At 36.9% G+C, this 13848-nt stretch overlaps 1 protein-coding gene across 2 annotated transcripts in view; it reads left to right on the top strand.

The window, feature by feature from the left end:
* Nucleotides 1-13848, top strand: part of RSF1 (remodeling and spacing factor 1) — a 157564-nt gene that overhangs the window by 126547 nt on the left and 17169 nt on the right. For both annotated transcript variants that reach the window (XM_072794759.1, XM_072794758.1), the window contains exons 8-11: nt 5252-5356; nt 6461-6540; nt 11579-11633; nt 12365-12474. In XM_072794759.1, coding sequence (XP_072650860.1) covers nt 5252-5356; nt 6461-6540; nt 11579-11633; nt 12365-12474 — 350 coding nt within the window. The remainder of the gene's footprint in view (nt 1-5251; nt 5357-6460; nt 6541-11578; nt 11634-12364; nt 12475-13848) is intronic.

Genomic DNA, 13848 nt, shown 5'->3' with positions numbered 1-13848 from the left:
ACTCTGAAAATCCCATTGCTGATTACTGTGCCAAAAAAGAGTGACATTAGAAACTGAAGATCCCAAATAGCAGTGGATTCCTTATGCCCAGTGTTTTGTTTTTTTTTTTTTTAATTTTTATTTATTTATGATAGTCACACACAGAGAGAGAGAGAGAGAGGCAGAGACACTGGCAGAGGGAGAAGCAGGCTCCATGCACCAGGAGCCCGACGTGGGATTCGATCCCGGGTCTCCAGGATCGCGCCCTGGGCCAAAGGCAGGCGCCAAACCGCTGCGCCACCCAGGGATCCCTATGCCCAGTGTTTAAGAATAATCATCAGATCAAAATGTCAAGCAATTATTATGTGTTAAGTGGTATGGAAATAATGCTGAATTAGAAAGACATGGTCCTTGCGACCTGGGTAGCTCAGTTGGTGAAGCATCTGACGTTGGCTCTGGTCATGATCCCAGGAACCTGGGATCAAGCCCATCCTCAGGCTCCCTGCTCCATAAGGAGTCTGCTTCTCCCTCTGCCTCTCCCTCTGCTTGTGTTCTCTCTCTCAAATAAATAAATAAAATATGAAAAAAAAAAGGTATGATCCTTGTCTTCAATGAGCTTACAGCAGAAAAACAATGAATTCATTGATGAGTCTAGAACTCTATAGGATATTCCAGATGCTTTAGTCAAAATAAGTGGATCATTGCCTGAGGCTTGGAAATCCTACACAATTGGATTTATTTTAATGGAATTTTATCTTTATCTCTAATAGAGACAAATATCACTTTTTAAAGAAATTGCATCCCAGAAGTTTACTTTTAATTTTGTTATTTGAAATTTAGATTATGTTTTACCGTGGAAACAATGCAATGAATGAAATCCAGTGCCCAGATTAGTCCCCATATGCCTGTGATCAGTCAGTCCTATAACTCAGGTAAAACACTAACATGACTTAGTATTGAGTTCTGGGTATTGGCAGCAGATGATGATGCATGGTTCAGAGAAGGGAGAAGGCAGCTTTTCACTTTTAAATCGCTGCACATGGGTACGTATCCCACTGCCCTCCTCTACTCGCGATTTGTGTTAGCATTTTAGAAACTGCTTTACATCTGTACTACAGTTGAACAAATAAATGAAGTGAGGGGATTGGAGGCAGTTTTCTCAGTGTCAGTAAAAGGAAGTTGCAGATAAACAATATCAAAGGCTCGAATGAGCCCTGTTGTGCTGGATCAGAGCTGGAGATACTAGTGTGAACTCATGCTTATTTTAATATAGATCTATGTGTATACATGGGTTGCTATACATACATATATATCATAGTTCTGTCCTCTGAGAGAGCCCAGAAGCAGTGATACCTAGTATCATAGCATTCAGTACCTAGATGTTGATTTTTTTTTCTTTTTTCTTTTTTTTAAGATTGTATTTATTTGAGAGAGAGAGATCAGGGAGAGGGAGAAGCAGACTCTACACTGAGTGCAGAGCCCAGCACAGGGCCTGATCTCATGACCCTGAGATCACGACCTGAGCTGAAATCAAGAGTTGGACTCTTAACCAACTGATCCACCCAGGTACTCCCCAGATGTTGGTTTCTAAATACCATTCTCCACTAAAGGAAACAGGGTTTCTAGGAGAAATGGCTAATTCAAAGGCTTGGGCAGGGAAAATAACAAGATGTGCCTGGAGTGTTCTATAGTGTCAGAAAGTGATAAAGTGCTTTAAAAAAAAGGGATGCAGATGAGTCCTAAGGACACAGGAACGAACTTGAAAGAACTAGCAAAGTGCCTGTTGCTGGGGCAATTTGAATAATAAATAATGGTTTTAAATTCTAACCCAGTGACACCTGGGTGGCTCAGTGGTTGAGCATCTGTCTTCGGCTCAGATCGTGATCTCCTGGGATCCTGGGATTGCCTTCCTTATCGGGCTCTCCCAGGGAGCCTGCTTCTCCCTCCTCCTATGTCTCTGCCTCTCTCTGTGTGTCTCTCATGAATAAATAAAATCTTCTAATCTTCATTAGTCAGCCTGATACAAAGAAGTGACTGAATAAACAAATAAATAGGGGTGACGGTCATATTTTCTTTTTTTTTTAAGATATTTATTTATTTATTCATGAAAGACACAGAGAGAGAAAGGCAGAGATATAGGCAGAGGGAGAAGCAGGCTCCATGCAGGGAGCCTGATACGGGACTCGATCCCATGACTCCAGGATCACGCCCCAAGCCAAAGGCAGGCGCTTAACCGCTGAGCCACCCAGGCGTCCTGAAGGTCATATTTTCTTTACAGAAGAATTCAAAATAATAGAAGGCATGAAGAAAATAGATGATCATCATTAGAACACCACGGTAGCAATTGTTGCAAGCAATAATGTAGTGCTGATGAGCACTAAAATTAGTGGGTGAAATTTTTTAATTACTGTGGTTGATTTTAAGTTTTATCTTCAAATTCTTTGATACTCCACTCTCCAGAAAGTGGAGCTTAATTCTTCTCCCTTGAGTGTGAGTTGAACTTACTGCTTCTAATGAGAATAGGTATGCAAAGTCATGATGATATCATATACCTCCAGATGTGATGCAATGAGCAGGGCACTTCACCTCTGTGGTACTCTTCTCCAAAACCCATAACTTGAGTCTTATCAAGGGAATACCTCAAACAAACCCAAACTGAGGAGCTGTCTACATAATATCTGACTAGTACTCTTAAACTGTCATGGAAGACAAAGACTAAGCAACTGTTACAGATTGGAGGAGATTAAGAAAATCTCCTATTATATTGCATTTAATGTGCATATGATATATGATATCATCATGACTTTTACTAGTAATAGTAACCTTGATCACAGTAATATCTGTTGGTTTTTTTATCACTGTAAAATTACTACTTTTCACTTTGCATACCTATTCTCATTAGAAGCAATAAGTCCAACCCACACTCAAGGGGAGGAGAATTAAGCTCCACTTTCTGGAGCACTAGTGGAGTATCAAAGAATTTGAAGATAAAACTTAAAATCAACCACAGTAATTAAAAAATTTCACCCACTAATTTTAGTGTTCATATAAAATGCAATATAATATCCTGGATTGCATTCTGGAATCAGAAAAAGAACATTAGTGGAATAGCTGGTGAAATCTGAATAAGGTCTGTTGATCAGTTCATAGTAATGTACTCATATTAATTTCTTAATTTTTATAAGTGTCCCAAGGTTATGTGAGATGTTAACATTAATGGAAGCAGTGTAAAAGATTTATGGGAATTCTACTATCTTTGCAACTCTAATGAAATATAAAATTATTTAAAAATAAGTGTTTTTAAGTTAAATATTCCTGAGGTACATTTTAAATTTCAGAGAATTGGTCATCTTAAACTCCAATAATATAAAATGACGACTTAAATCTAATTACTGTTAGCCTTTGTTTGCGAACATAATGGTCCTAAGTATAGCTCTATTCCTCATACCTTTGTCCCTTCCATATTTGAATTTACATTATAAAAAGGATCATGAATGTTTCTTACAGACAGGTAATTGAAATACTTTATTTATTTGTTTGTTTATTTATTTAAAATTTTATTCATTCATGAGAGACACACACACACACAGAGAGAGAGAGAGAGAGGCAGAGACACAGGCAAAGGGAGAAGCAGGAAGCAGGCGCCATGCAGGGAGCCCAACGTGGGGCTCGATCCCAGGTCTCCAGGATCAGGCCCTGGGCTGAAGGTGGCGCTAAACTGCTGAGCCACCCAGGCTGCCCCGAAATACTATATTTAAAGTGGGAATTGGGGCACCTGGGTGGGTCAGTCAGTTAAGCATCTGACTTAAGCTCAGATCATGTTCCAGGGGTCCTGGGGCCAAGCCTCAAGTCAACCTCTCTGATCCACCGAGGACCTGCTTCTCCTCCCTCTGCCTGCCGCTCCCCCTGCTTGTGCTTTCTCTTTCTCTGTCAAATAAATAACTAAAAGTTTTTTCTTTAAAAGTGGGAATTATCTGTATTTTTTAAATCCTATGTGTAGTCAGGAAGTTTATGATGATTGAACTGTAAAACTCTGTTAAAAAGAATATGTTGTTACAGTCCTCAAGGCACATTATAAAAAGGATTGCAACTCTAGTTCAGAAGAACTTATAATTTGGGGCACCTGGCTAGCTCAATAAGTAGAGCATGTGACTCTTGATCTCGAGGTGTGAGTTTGAGCCCCACATTGGATGTTGAGACTCCTTAAAAATAAAATCCTAAGAGATTCCTGGGTGGCTCAGTTGGTTAAGTGTCTGACCCTTGATCTCAGCTCAGGTCTTGATCAGGTTGTGAGTTCAAGCCCTGCATTGAGCTCCACACTGGGCGTGGAGCCTAATATAAAAAATAAGTAAAATAAAATACTTTAAAAAAAAGAAGAAGAAGAGGAAGAAGAACAACAACAACAACTTGGGACGCCTGGGTGGCTCAGGGGTTAAGTGTCTGCCTTCAGCTCAGGGCGTGATCCGGGATTCCAGGCTCAAGTCCCACATCAGGCTCCCTACATGGAACCTGCTTCTGCCTCTGCTTGCCCCTCCCTCCGTCTCTCTCCCTCTCTCTCTCTCTCTCGGATAAATAAAATCTTAAAAAATAATAATTAAAAAATAAGTAAATAAAAAAGAAGAACTTATAGGGTACCTCGGTGATGTAGTCACTTGAGTGACCGGCTCTTGGTTTTGGCTAGGGTCATGAGATTGAACCCCACGTCAGGCTCCGCATGGAAGCATGGAATCTGCTAGAGATTCTTTTCCTCTCCTTCTGTGCTCCTCCCCCTACACCTGCTCTCTGTCAAATAAAATCTTTTTTTAAAAAAAAACTTGTAATTTTTCACTGGATTTTGTAATTTAACATATTGTAAATTATTTTGTTTTCTCTTTTAAAAAATGTCATGTTAGGGTAGCCATGGTGGCCCAGCGGTTTAGCGCCACCTTCGGCCCCGGGTGTGATCCTGGAGACCTGGAGACCTGGGATCAAGTCCCATATCGGGCTCCCTGCATGGAGCCTGCTTCTCCCTCTGCCTGTGTCTCTGCCTCTCTCTCTCTCTCTATGTCTCTCATGAATAAATAAATAAAATCTTTAAAAAATACAAAATTAAATTAAAAATGTCATGTTAGATCTCAATTAGCAGAACTTTTTTAGTTTTTTGCACATAAAGATACTGTGAAATTGTATATTTCATAGTATAGTACTAAGAAATATTGAAATGTCTTTAACTTCAGAGTCCTTGAATTTTAGTCATAGAATTAGGTTGACATTAACCCCTGGTTTATTTCAGATTCTTCTGTGTGACTCTTGTGACAGTGGATACCACACTGCCTGCCTTCGTCCTCCTCTGATGATCATCCCAGATGGAGAATGGTTCTGCCCTCCTTGCCAACATGTATGACCCAGCACACCTTTGTTTTTAGTCTTTGGTTTTATATTCCGATTATTAAAACTTCTGGACAGCCACTAAACATTTTTCATTTTCAGAGCATTTTGTAAATACTGTTTACCTTTCATTTAAAGTTCTGTAAATTTGAGACTATTGAAACAATTCTCTTTTATTAATATCTTTTAGGTGTTCTTTTTTTTTTCACATTTGTTATAGGCACAAATAGCCCCAAATTAAAATGATATATAAGGGAAGAAATAAGTTTCTTCCTGTTCTTTTATCCCTTTAGAGTTGATATTATGAATTTTGTGCCATTATGATGCTACTATGAATAGAAACATGGGTTATATTTCTCTTATATCTTGATTCAGGTGAATTTCTTTTGAAAGTTGAACAACAGGCTATCTTTATGCCACTGCACCCCAGGGGTCCTTTCTCACAGGTCCAGTCTGATTTTGCTTTAAAAATGATAGGCTTTATTGCATCTCCCAGTGAAACAGACTTCCTTGGCTTAGCATAGCTTTCTGAGTTACATTCTTCATTTCTGTTTTGACCCAGTAACCATGTGGCATGGTTTTGTAATTTTTTCCCATTCTCTTTTTTAAAAATAGTGATTGCCACCATTATATTGTACATAGAACCATCTCCCTTAAAAATGGGCGATTCTTAAAACTTTTTAATCACTATAAAGATGTTGAGCCAAATGCTATCTTAAACATTGATTATCACCAGCAAAGTAGGCATAAAATGTATTTCTTAATGAGGCTAGGAGTTTCTCTGATGTGTTACTGCAGAGATACTGTGCTCATATTCAGTTCACTGGAGGCTAAAGCACCTCTTTTTGTAATTAAACACAAGGACCATCTTCGTGTTCATTCACTATGTGACCCCTCATCAGCTCTCAGCATAGCCCAGTATCCATGAGCCAGCATGCAAGGGATAAATGATCATGAGAAAAAGTGTTAAAAATGACACTCATGAGGCACCTGGCTGGCTCAGTGAGTAGAGCATGTGACTCTTGATCATAAGTTCAAGCCCTCTCTGGGTGTAGTTATTTCTTTAAAATTAAACAAAAAGAAAAGGAATAATACTCATGTTTTGCTCTTTCAGAAACTACTGTGTGAGAAATTAGAAGAACAATTGCAGGATTTGGATGTTGCCTTAAAGAAGAAGGAGCGTGCTGAACGCAGGTATTGTGATATGTGTGTGTTAATGTTTTACTTGGGAATTTGATAGTAAAATTATTTTGCATTATAGGTTAACATATCTATCTAAAGTAAGAATTGGCAAACTGTGACCTGTAGGTGAAATTTGACATGCTTCTTGTTTTTGTATTACTGGGAATTTTTTTCATTTTTAAATGATTGAAAAACATCAAAACAAGAATCTTATTTCATGACAGATGAAAATTCTATATTCCAGTTTCATTGTCCATAAAAAAAACATAGCCATGTTCATTTGTTTATATATTATCTGTTGCTGCTTTAACACTATAGCACCATAGTTGAGTAGTTACAACAAAAACCTTATGACCTGCCGAACTCCTGATCTAAAATATTTTTCAAAACCCACTCTGAATAAATATTGGCCCAGTTATTGTGGAGGATATATATCTTACTAAGTATTGTAATGAGTGCAAGAAAATTCTAAGAACTGGTCTAGTTATCCATGTCACCTCTTTGTGTGGGCAGAATTAACACTGGTAAAATAAAGAGCATTTAAATGCTGAACTGTGTCATAAGAGTCATAACTTCTAGTCTTAAGAAACACCTCCCTTTTCAATTTACCACCACAATGTTGTCCTAAAGCAGTTGGAGAAGACTTCTTGAAAGAGGTAAGACTGGAGTTGAACCCAATCTTTAAAAGGGGGCTCAAAATCAGGACAGTAAGTTTGTTTATTTATATTTATTTGTACTTTCTTTGATTAATCTATTGCCAAACAGTCATTCATGCCTACTGTGTATCAGACTAAAGAGAAAAGATGAATGAGACAAAGCTCTCCTTATATGGAACTAACCTCTGGCAGAATACAGACAGAGGAGCCAATGATACAATAAAGTAGACAGATTATGGTTTATTCAGAACAGTACAAAAATACTGTGGAGGGGCATTTTAGTTCTGTTAAGGGTTTGGGTTATCAAGCAAGTCCTTGGAAGATAACATAGGGTTGGACAAGCAGAGAAAGTGTATTTCAGGCAAAGAGCCAAATGCAAGCAAAAATAAAATGTGGACATGAGAAGGGGACAGTGGTAGGAGATGAAGTTGAAAAGTAGATTGAGGCCGAATTGTGCACAGTTTGGCATATCTGACTAGGGAATTTGAATTATTTCTACAGGTACTAGGAGACCCATCAAAGGAGAGATAAGTATAATCAGATCTTTATCTCAGAAAAATGCCCTAGTATAAGAATGAGAGAATTAGGGTTGAGACTGTTGCAGTGGAGATTAGGAGAGCTGGTTAGGCCTGAACTAGAGCATTCCTTACATAATAAAGTAGAGGTGTTAAAAGAGAATTTTCAGAAGCTTAATCAGGAGGATTTGATGCCCATTCATACATATTGTGAGAAAATCTAAGCAATGTCTCCTGGTTGGTCTTACTACCTTCATTTGCTGCTACTGTAACTTTCACCTGCTGTCTCATAGTCTTCCACCCCAAAATTTAGCTTGCTTTAACAGTCAGCTAGCTCATTTGATAATCCTCTCCCTTTACTCCCCCATACTGTGAACTCTGTAGGTTCAGCCTCCAGTTCCTGTTTTATTCCTTACTAGTCAACTTGAGCTCTCTGGTTTATAATGGATGCTACTTCTTTTAAAGGCAAAACTAATCTCTAAAGTTGACTAGGAGATAAAAATATTTCATCTTTAAAAATCACTTGTCTTAAATACCTTTGTATTTAGAAACTCTGGATAATAGTCTGGTATGTAATTATTTAGGGTTATTCTGATATTTATAGTTGTTCCTGTTTCTGTTTTTGACACTAGAAAAGATCTAACTAGGGATGCCTCAAATTAAATCATAATAAAAAATTAGGCATTTTTAAAATTCTTTTTGAAATCTGCCTACCCTTCTGAGAAATGAGTAGTGTTTTCATATCCTAAAACTGATTTAACTTAGCAAGGTAGGTAGTTAATAGGCTTACTCTTTAAGGGCATGGAAGAAAATATATTCTCTAAAAGTCCAATATAAACCACTTAGCAATTTGTCTGATAGTCAAATTATATCTGCTTGTGTTTTGGAAACTTGTGATGTTTATGCCTTTTATATGTGGAAAGACTGGTTAAAATTTTTTAAACTGCCTCACTGTGGGATATATTGTTACAATCAAGAAATACTTAAAATTTTAGAAATTTATGTTAAAATGTGCCACAATACTTATTCACACTATTGGTCTCCCATTTACTAATTCATTTACTTTTGCTTCTGCTTTGGATAGTCTCCTTCACTTAAATGTCATCCTTTAAGAGGACATCCATAATTGTGGCTTTAGATTACACACTAAATCCTTTTTGAGATTGCTTCACAGAAAACAGAGCAAAGATACTATTACAGAGAGATCAGTCTGGCACAAAGCCAGTTAACTGAATTATTGCTGTTATTTTTTAATTCTCCCCAATAATCTCGTTAATAAAGTTTTCTTTATAGCTCCCGATATATATGAATCCTAGGGATTCTAAACAGCAAAATATGTATATTTCTAAAGTAAATAATATATTAACTGTAAATTACAGGTGATTTCATCTGTTTCTAAAATTGAGCATTTTATTCATCGTTTTTAAAATCTGTGGAAATATTTTTTCTAACGCTCATCCTAGAAACTTAGAGCCTTGGTTACTCTCTATATCATAGAATAAGAGCATCTTTCCCTTTGTTCGTACATTTATTCAGCATTTTTTTTAAGATTTTATTTATTCATGAGAGACAGAGAGTCAGAGACATAGGCAGAGGAGAAGCAGGCTCCTCGTGGAGAGCCTGATATGGGACTCCATCCCAGGACCCCAGGATCATGACCTGAGCCAAAGGCAGACACTGAACCACTGAGCCACCCATGCGCCCCAGATTTATTCAGCATTTAACCAACATTTAGTGAGCACCTATTTTATGCCAGGCAATGTAATCAAAATGAAGTATATTATGTGGTGTCTACCTTAAAGGACTCTACAGTATGATGATGAAGAAGGATTTGTCAATGAGTAATTAGTGACTAGACAGCAACTGTCAACAGAGCTGGAGTTGTGATGCTCTGAAATTTGATGCCCCTTCAACTGGTTTGTAAATATCCCTTCCAGAATTTGGTGCTAGACATTATTTGGGAATTCAAATAGCTCTGTACTTCCAGAGTACTTTTACTAGTGTTTGCTAGCAGAGAGTTGGATTTAATCAGGGTTGGAATTTTCCAGGTAATGTAACAGAGGGAAGGAGAGAAAGAGACAAGGAATTTGAAAGTGTATGCAAAGGAGTATTTATAATGATGGACCATGGAGTCTAAGCCAGGTAAGGGGGAAAGTAAGGACACAAGGGAGTTAATGGACAGTTTTGAAAAGAGGCCAGAGTCGATAGACAGAGGCCCCATTGGAGTCAGGGAATTGTTGGAACCAGTGGACTAGAAGGAGTGAGCCGGAAAGTGAGCCAGTAGAAGTCAGATAATAGGTTCCCTGAAATGGAATTTTTAGGAGGGTTGTGGTTATTTGTAATGACGACTTCTGGGCCCAGTATGATCATTGAGCCAGGTGGTGGTGAGATAGAATAGAAGATACATTTTTTCTATAAGATTACTGAGCATTTTAAAAAAGAAAAAAAAAGCAAAAAGTGCTGTGATGAAAAATCATAACCTACCTTCAAGATGCTACTCAACTGTTACCACCTAGTTAAAGCCTCAACTTTCTCAGCTCTTCAAAAAAGTTACTCTTTTTCATGTTTCCATTATACCTCTTCATAATGGACTACAATCAGTTGTTAAATAATTGTGAGGACAATAACCGTGTATTATTTACCCTTAGGATTCCCAAGCCTGACACAAATCATCACCCAAGTATGGTGGATGTGAAGTAAATGTTTTTCAGTTGAGTTGAGGAGATAATAATAATCAAGTGAAAATAGAGATTTTGAGGTATAAAAGAGGAAACTGATACAATAGTAAACTTGGTGTTGAACATATTAGTAACATATCCATGAAGCCTTACATGTTAATTCCAGATAGTACTTGTTCTTGGCTTTCCTAGTTTTTAATTCATTTACTGTCCTGTTTTTAATCAGGTTTTGATTAAAATAACTTTATCATTTTCTTACATGCCAATTTTCCACTGAGTAGCTTTATAACCCGTCTCAAAAAAGACTAAGATTCTTGTTAGCAGAGCCATGGGTTTCTAGGGCAGTAAAGGCTACATTGAATGCACCCTCAATCCAGTTCCTTCAATGAGGGACATCACAAGTAAAGGAAGAGTGGTCATTTCCATCAGTTCAACATACACAGGCATGTATACAGGAGCTCCATGTATACAGGACAGCTCCTCTGTCCTTAGTGAATTAGATTAACTTTGAGAAAACCAGAAAAAAAATACCTATTGTGGAAACAGTTTGTTATGTAAAATTTGTTGAATTAAAATCAACAAAGGTTTGTTTCTTTGATAAGAAATTATGGAAATCTCAGTGTTCCAAATTCATATTTCCTGGAGAAATGTTAACTGACTCTAAAAATAATCTTCTTTGGAGCAAATAGGGTACAGAGCCATGTGGCTGCATTGCCTTTTTTCTTCTCTGCAAATGAATGGTCTTAGTATCATTCACTGGGACCTTTATATGGTTCTATTGTATAGAATTCTTTTTTTTATATGTTTATTACCATGAGATTACAGTGGTATATATATGAAAACTTCTAGCATAACAAAGATCTAGTTTGTCCAGCATTGAGTTTCTGTGAGTTGCAGTGTGACTCTCCTCATGAAGTTTCCTTGTCTATTTCAGTTTACAGGTTTTATTTCATCAGTATAATTATTCTCAAGGCTATAATTTTCAATTACATCTTTTTAGGATTTTTACTTTGAGAAAGTTTTGTGCCTCCCACAGATACCAGTATGATAAGCTTTATAGACAGTAGCCAACATGTCTGTGATCTAGCCTTTGCTGTTACATGAAATCATAATTTTAGTATTGTCTGTGTTAATAATGTTATCATAACAATTTTATTTTTAGCAAATCTCAGGTTTGTACATTTTTGTTTTTCACTTAAAGGAAAGAACGTTTGGTGTATGTGGGTATCAGTATTGAAAACATCATTCCTCCACAAGTAAGTTTCTGGTTTGTAGTATTTTTGAAGAAGAGACTGCCGTAATTGTTCTAAAATTTAACCCAGTTTATGTAATGTGAATGGTTTTAAATATATAGTATACCTGTTTTATTAAAAGTGAAAGTTTAGGACCATAAAGAAACCACCCAGATTTTCCTGTTTTCTGTTAGAAACTTCAATATTTGTTCTTAACAGTTGGTTTCTTTGAAGGAATATTGTTTTACATTTATTTGTCTAATTTCTAATTAAGGATATCTCATGAGTGAAAGTACATGTAAGATGGTTTCCATTTTCATTCAGACTTAATTAAATCACATGCTTAAGTAACCTGTTTTGGTTAGTTACTTTCCTTCATCATCATGCTTCTTTCTTTTTCTAAATCCATTATTTCATTGATTCAGATATTTCACTAAGTATCTTCTATGTGTTAAATTTAATTATTTGTTAAAAAAATTCATCAGTGGAGAAACTTCATCACAGTTGTTTTGAAAGAGGTAATTATAAATTTAAATATAAGAATTTAATACAGAAGTGCTTTTTTTTTGATCATCAGTACTCTTTTTAAATCTCTTTACTTAGTATTGCCGTGTTCATTCAGTTTTTTTGGGGGGGAATCACCTCACTTTTTTTAGATCTTTCCCATGTACTGCCAGACAGATATTAGAAAACTATTTCAAGAAATTTTTTCTGGACTCATAACCTATATATGTATTATCATATTTTTAAACCAGGAGCCAGATTTTTCTGAAGATCATGAAGAAAAGAAAAAAGACTCGAAAAAAGCCAAAGCAAACTTACTTGAAAGGAGGTCAACTAGAACACGGAAATGTATAAGTTATAGGTATGAAATATATAGAAATGGTTACAATGAAAGAGTATAAAATGTTTTTTTTAATTATACAACATGACCCAAAAGTATATGCTTTTTCCCTTTGTAATGATCAATAGTGATTATATCTGTTACTTACTATCTTTAGAATCATACAGCTTTAGAGCAGCCAGCATGATCTTTTCAAAACCTAAATTTGCTCATGTCATTCTCTTCTGCTTTCTGCATTCAAATCTACTTTGTCAGATTTCTATAGCTCTTGGGATAAGGATCGATGCTTTTAACAAGGCCCCTACAGGCACTGCCTAGTCTGCTGTGTACTCAGCTTTTCAGCTTTGTCTCATCCACATTTTCCCTCTGTCCTTATTAGCCACAGTCTTCTTTCAACTCTTTTGCACATATTTTTTACTCAACCTAGGATTTTCCTCCTGTTTTTACCTTGTTAACCTTCTCTTGATCAAATCTATTATATGCCCTCATAACAACCAGTTCTTCTCGGGATCCCTGGGTGGCGCAGCGGTTTGGCGCCTGCCTTTGGCCCAGGGCGTGATCCTGGAGACCCGGGATCGAGTCCCACGTCGGGCTCCCGGTGCATGGAGCCTGCTTCTCCCTCTGCCTGTGTCTCTGCCTCTCTCTCTCTCTCTGTGTGTGTGACTATCATATATAAATAAATAATTAATTAAAAAAAAAAAAAAAAACAACCAGTTCTTCTCTTTGAAAGCACTTATCGTGGTGATTGTGATTTTAATTATTAAATTAATATTTGTCTCGCCCACTAGACTGTTAGCATGAAGGTAAAGACCATGTCTATTTTTCACAGTCTTCTGCCCTTTACACATGTTGCAACATGTCCTTGAGAAATACTGTTTGCTGTTAACTGCATCTGGCTTTATCTGTATCTGTCATTCTATCTGGATGAGTGGATACACAGAGTTTTACTTTTTCAGAATTTATGTTAAGGAAAGGCTAAGCTACAGCTGCAGGGTGGTTTTTCTTTCTTTCTTTCTTTCTTTCTTTCTTTCTTTCTTTCTTTCTTTCTTTCTTTCTTTCTTTCTTTTTTAAGATTTTATTTATTTATTCATGAGAGAGAGAGAGAGAGAGAGGCAAAGACACAGGCAAAGAGAGAAGCAGCCTCCATCCAGGGAGCCCAATATGGGACTCAATCCCGGGACTCCAGGATCACACCCTGGGCTGAAGGCAGGCGCTAAACCGCTGAGCTAAACCATTGATCCCCTGCAGGGTTGTTTTTCATAACCTTGTTTGTAATTGTGAAAAACCTGGAAGTAAACTTTTAACTAAATTATGATACATCTGTAAGGTTTGATACATACTATTAAAATCTATGTTGTAGAAGAATTTTTAACCTGGAACTTGGGAGTCCTCTGA

The sequence above is a fragment of the Canis lupus genome, chromosome 23 (assembly GCF_048164855.1).
Source record: "Canis lupus baileyi chromosome 23, mCanLup2.hap1, whole genome shotgun sequence".
Classification (NCBI taxonomy): domain Eukaryota; kingdom Metazoa; phylum Chordata; class Mammalia; order Carnivora; family Canidae; genus Canis; species Canis lupus.
The sequence above is the reverse complement of the archived record's forward strand: the minus strand, read 5'-3'. Positions and strand labels throughout refer to the sequence as shown.